Source organism: Corvus moneduloides, chromosome 27 (genome assembly GCF_009650955.1).
Source record: "Corvus moneduloides isolate bCorMon1 chromosome 27, bCorMon1.pri, whole genome shotgun sequence".
Lineage (NCBI taxonomy): Eukaryota > Metazoa > Chordata > Aves > Passeriformes > Corvidae > Corvus > Corvus moneduloides.
This window is the reverse complement of record NC_045502.1, coordinates 5441583-5446783: the sequence shown is the minus strand read 5'-3', so window position 1 is coordinate 5446783 and position 5201 is coordinate 5441583. Positions and strand designations below refer to the sequence as shown.

General features: G+C 51.3%; 1 protein-coding gene across 1 annotated transcript; it reads left to right on the top strand.

The window, feature by feature from the left end:
* Positions 1–218: 218 nt before the first annotated feature.
* Positions 219–1005, top strand: LOC116435484 (zinc finger protein 214-like). The gene is made up of 2 exons (XM_032091820.1): positions 219–252; positions 437–1005. The coding sequence occupies exons 1-2, from the start codon at positions 231–233 to the stop codon at positions 1003–1005; spliced, it is 591 nt and encodes a 196-aa protein (XP_031947711.1). The 5' UTR covers positions 219–230.
* Positions 1006–5201: the final 4196 nt, after the last annotated feature.

Below are 5201 nucleotides of genomic sequence, written 5' to 3'. Positions count from 1 at the left end.
CCCCCAGAACCCCAAAGTGAGGAGACTGGAAAGGGGGGACTCCTGGAGCCTTCTTTTGGAGTCACTGTCAATTTCTGGTTGGTTTTTATGGACACCGGTGACTTCTAGAGATGGACTTGAGCAGTAGGAAGCCCCAACCCTGGACACTCATCCCTTGTTTCTCCCCAAACCAGGATTTCCCATTCCCAGCCCTTGGCCAGATGGAGGAGGAGGCTGTGAGGAAGAGGAAGATGCCCCAGGACCCCCAGGCAGGTGAGGAGGAAGTCAGTGGCCCTTTCCCCTCTCTCCTGCTCCATCTCCCAGCCCAGCATCGCCCCCGGCTGCAGGACAACCCCGCTGCCGACGCCGTCCTGCCGGGGACGGACTGGGGGGATCTCCTTGCCCTTCCCTGTGGCACGGAGGCAAATCCCATCCTCTCCTTGTCCTTCCTCCCCAGACAAGGAGCTGAGGACGGAGCCCAGGGAGGACAAATCCCCACGGCAGAACCTGGTGGAAGAGGCCGTTTTGAGCGGCTCCACGGCGCAGGAATGCAATGGGAAGGAAAAGCCCCGGAGATCCCGCAGGAGGAGGGGCTGCAAACGCAGCCCAGGGTGCTCTGAGGAGGAAAGACCCACCCTGTGCTGGGAAGGCGGCCAGAGATGCAGCCAGAGGTCAGAGCTGGTGGTTCATGAGCAGCTTCACAATGGGGAGAAGCCCCACAAGTGTGGGGAATGTGGGAAGAGCTTCAGACGGAGCTCCCACCTGATCGTCCACCAGAGGATCCACACTGGGGAGAGGCCCTACGAGTGTCCCCAGTGTGGGAAGAGGTTTCACACCAGCTCCCATCTCCTCGTGCACGAGCGGATTCACACGGAGGAGAGGCCCTTCCGCTGCCCCGACTGCAAGAAGGGCTTCAAACAAAACTCCCACCTCGGCACGGAAAGACCTTCCCAGCGCTGTGCCCTGGGCCGGGAGGGATTGTGCCACCAGAGCTGTCCCTCCATTTCTTCTGCCAGGCAGCTTTAGCACATGAAAAGTGGAGAAGCCAGAGCTGCCTCTCAGCTTTCCGCAGTCCTGCAGAGGAATCCAGAGGTGTGGGAAGCAGCCTGGGAACAGGGTTGAGGTGCCAGGGCAGGGGAATTGAGAGCCCTTTCCTCCCCCGTGGGCCCAGGCTCTGGCCCTTGCCCTTTGCAATGGCCCTGCAGCTGCCAGAGGGGCCTTTTTGGCTCAGCTGAGAGCAGTCCTGCTGCAAGGCTGTCCTCGAGCTGCTTGGGCTGCACATGTGCCCAGGGAATGCTCATTGCTTGCAGTCTCAGGCGCTGTGGGTGTGCAGGTGTAAGTACTGCAGGAGGGAACAGCTCTGCTGGGGGCAGTTCTCTTTTTCTTGGTGGTTTTTCTGTTGAATGAACGTTCCCTGCCAGCTCTGGGCAGAGCTCTGTAGCTGTATGTGCCACTTGTCTGTGGCACTGTGGCTCAGGAGGTGGCCAAGGGGAGCTTGGCCGAGGTGTGGGCAGAGGAATGGCCATCAGGCCAGGCTGGGGGGTCAGCGGCCGGTCAGTTGCGTTGCGTGGCCGCGGCTCTGGAGGCTTGTGTGGGAGCGTGTGCAGGGCTGGAAGGCTGGGGCTGCCGCCGCTGTGTCCCAGAGCCGGGAAGGCCGGGGCTGGCCCGGCCCTGGCCCGGCCCCGCCAGCTGTGCCAGCTGCCGGCGGGGACACAAAGGGCAGCTCCGAGCTGCGGCCGCTGCGCTGCGGCCGCACAAAGGCAGCGCCCGCAGAGCTGCAGGGCAAGGTGCTGGCCCTGGCTCGGGGCTGGGCCGGGGCCAGCGGCAGAAAATCAACTTGCAGCTTGGGCCCCGCAGCAGGGAGGAGCAGCAATTGCTGGCTGAGAGAGACTCTTGCCAAGGGCCTGCGGGGCCGGGCCCCAGGGAACGGCTTCCCGCTGCCCGAGGGCAGGCTGAGATGGGATGTGGGGCAGCAATGGTTCCCTGGCAGGGCGCTCAGGGCCTGGCACAGGCTGGCCCCAGAAGCTGCGGCTGCCCCCGCATCCCTGCAAGTGTCCCAGGCCGGCTCGGCCATTGGGGCTTCCTGCCCACGAGGGCTGGGCTGGGCTGGGCTGGGCTGGGGCTGCTGAGGGCGGGATGGGCTCTGCCTGAGACAGCTGAAGGCTGCGCATGATGAGGCCGGGGGGACCCCGTTGCTCAGTGGGTTCTGGGCTATCCCACATTCCTGAAGGGATGTCAGGGTATGTCCTGTTCCTGAGGCAGTTTTGGGGTCCCCCCAGTGCTTTGGGAGGGGTTCTGAGAGGGGGGCTCTGGTACTTGGAAGGGGGACCTATTGTCAGGGATGCGGGGAGCCCATTTTGGGAAGGATGCTGCTGTTTGTGGCAATGTTGAGAGGTTCTGAATGGCCTGTGGGGCCCTGGCTCTCATTCTGGGACTTGAGGTGAGCCCATGGGCACAGCAAGGGCTGAGGAGAGGTTCCAAGCTCCCATTTGGGATGGAGGGATTGAGCGGGTGCCTCCAAACAACTCAATGCCAGCCCCAATGTGTCGATGGCAGCCCCAAATGGCTCGATCCGTCAGCCCCAAGGCCCGGCTGTGGGGAGTCAGGAAGCACAGAAGGGGAATTGGTGTCCAGGAGGGGTGGGGTGGGATGGGATGGGATGGGATGGGATGGGATGGGATGGGATGGGGATGGGATGGGATGGGGTAGGATGGGATGGGGATGGGATGGGATGGGATGGAATGGGATGGGGATGGGATGGGATGGGATGGGATGGGATGGGATGGGATGGGATGGGATGGGGTGGGGGTGGCATCATGGGGGTTGGATGAAGTTTGGGAGGGATGGGGTGGTTTGAGCACTTGGAGTGGGGGACTCAAGGGAGGGAAGGCAGGCACTGCTTTTGGGGGGGCTCCTGCTGCTTTTTCGCAGTTTTGGGGCCTCTAAGCGGCTTCTGGGAGGTTGCAGTGAATTTGGGGAAGGTGCCATAAACTCCCCGCAATTTGGGGGGCTCAGGAGAAGTCCCCACATTTTGGGAGGGTGAGAGGACCCCAACTGGGAGGGGATCCTTCTGCTTTGCACCTCTTTAATGGGGTGAGAAGCGGCTTGTGAGGGAAGGAAGGAATTCAGAAGGAATTCAGAAGGAAGGAAGGAAGGAATTCAGAAGGAAGGAAGTAGGGAAGGAAGGAAGGAAGGAAGGAAGGAAGGAAGGAATTCAGAAGGAATTCGGAAGGAAGGAAGGAAGGAATTCGGAAGGAATTCGGAAGGAAGGAATTCGGAAGGAAGGAAGGAATTCGGAAGGAATTCGGAAGGAAGGAAGGAAGGAAGGAAGGAAGGAAGGAGGAAAAGTAAAATAGAAGAAAGAAAGAAAAGGTAAGAAAGAAAGAAAAAGAAAGAAAGAGAAAGAGAAAGAGAGCAACAAGAAATAAAAAAAAGAAAGAAAACACATTAAAAATGAAGAAGGGAAGTGAGCAAAATATAATAAAAATGAAAGAAAGAAAGAAAAGAAGAAAGCAAGAATAACATGAAACCAACAAGAAAAGAATTATTAAAAAAGAGAGAAAAATCATTAAACAATGAAGCAAGCAAGCAAAATGATAATAAAAATGAAAGAAAGAAAAGGGGAAAGAAAAGGGGAAAGAAAAGGGGAAAGAAAGAAAGAAAGAAAGAAAGAAAGAAAGGAGAATGAAAAATCAACAAGAAAATGAAAAAAGTGAAGAAAAAAGAAGAAAGAAACAAAGAAATAAACAAAGAAAGCAAGAGTACATAACATGAAACCAACAGGAAAATAAAACAAAAAGAAAAAAAAACAAGAAAGAAAGAAGCAAGGAAGAAAGAAAAAAAGGACAGAAATAAAGACACAAGAATAAAACAAAAGAAGAAAAGAAAGAAAGTAAAAGAGAAAGAAGACAGAAAGCAACAAAAAAAAATTAATAGAAAGAAAAAAGATAGAAGAATGAAGAAAGAAAGTGAAAAGAAATCAACACGAAAATTTAAAAAGCAAAGAAAAGTAAAAGATAAAAGAAAGAAAGACTCAATAATGTGAGACCAAGAAGAAAACTGGAAAAAAAAGAAATTAAGAAGAAAGCAGCAAGAAACAATAAAAAAAACCCAAGAAAAAAATTCAAAAATGAACAAAGAAAGAAAGAAAGAAAGAAGCAAAAATGTAATGAAAATGAAAGAAGGAAAGGAAGAAAAAAAGAAAGACTGAAAACATGAAACCAACAAGAAAATAAATGATAAGAAAAGTCAAAAAAAGAAGAAAGAAAGAAACAAGGAAGAAAGAAAATGACAGAAAGACACGAGAAAAAATAAAAGTACAAGAGAACCAAAGAAAGCAAAAAAAAAAAAAGAAAGATGGAAGACAGAAAGCAACAAAGAAAAGAAAGTAAAAGAAAAAAGGTAAAATAATGAAGGAAAGAAAAAAGAAGGAAAGAAAACCAAAAGAGATCAACAAGAAAATTTAAAAAGTGAAGAAAAAGAGAAGAAAGAAGAAAGAAAGGCTAAGTAACGTGAAACAAAAAAACTTGTTAAAAAAGAGGAAAGAAAGAACCAAAAAAGAAAGAAAGAAAGAAAAAAAAGACAAGAAAAAATAAAAGAAAAAAAGAAAGAAAGAAGAAAAACAGCAAGAAAAAAAAATAGGAAAAAGAAAGAAAAAAGATGAAAGAATGAAGAAAGAAAGAAAGCTAAAAGAAATCAAGGAGAAAATGAAACCCTTGTGCCACTGCGGGACCTTGTGCAGCCAAGGAGAGCATTGTGAGAGTGCGGGGCCAGGGAACCAAGGCACCATTGGGACCTTGTGGGGCCTCCTGGACTCAAGGGACCATTGCCACACTGTGGGGCCTCCTGGAATGAAGGGTCCATGGTGCCACTGCAGAGCCAAGGACACCATGGTTACACTGCGGGGCCCATGGAACCAAGGCACCATTGGGACACCCCGTGGCCTCATCCTCTGGAATTCCAACACATCTGAGGGATGGCAGCACCTGCAGGCAGCACGGAAGGATTCTGGGGAGAGCCTTTGATCCCTGCTCCAAAGGAAATCAGAGAAAGAGCCCTGCTCAGATCAAGGCACCTTTTCCTTTTCCTTTTCCTTTTCCTTTTCCTTTTCCTTTTCCTTTTCCTTTTCCTTTTCCCTTTTCCTTTTCCCTTTTCCTTTTCCTTTTCCTTTTCCCTTTCCTTTCCTGGTGTAAACTGTTGACCTGCCTGTAAGGTGCAGCAAA

What these genes read in the sequence shown, in the direction of transcription:
- LOC116435484 (XM_032091820.1), top strand. Translation starts at nt 231, where the DNA reads ATGCCCCAGGACCCCCAGGCAG. An exon ending in GCCCCAGGACCCCCAGGCAG is followed by an intron (nt 253 to 436) that starts GTGAGGAGGAAG and finishes CTTCCTCCCCAG; the next exon opens with ACAAGGAGCTGAGGACGGAG.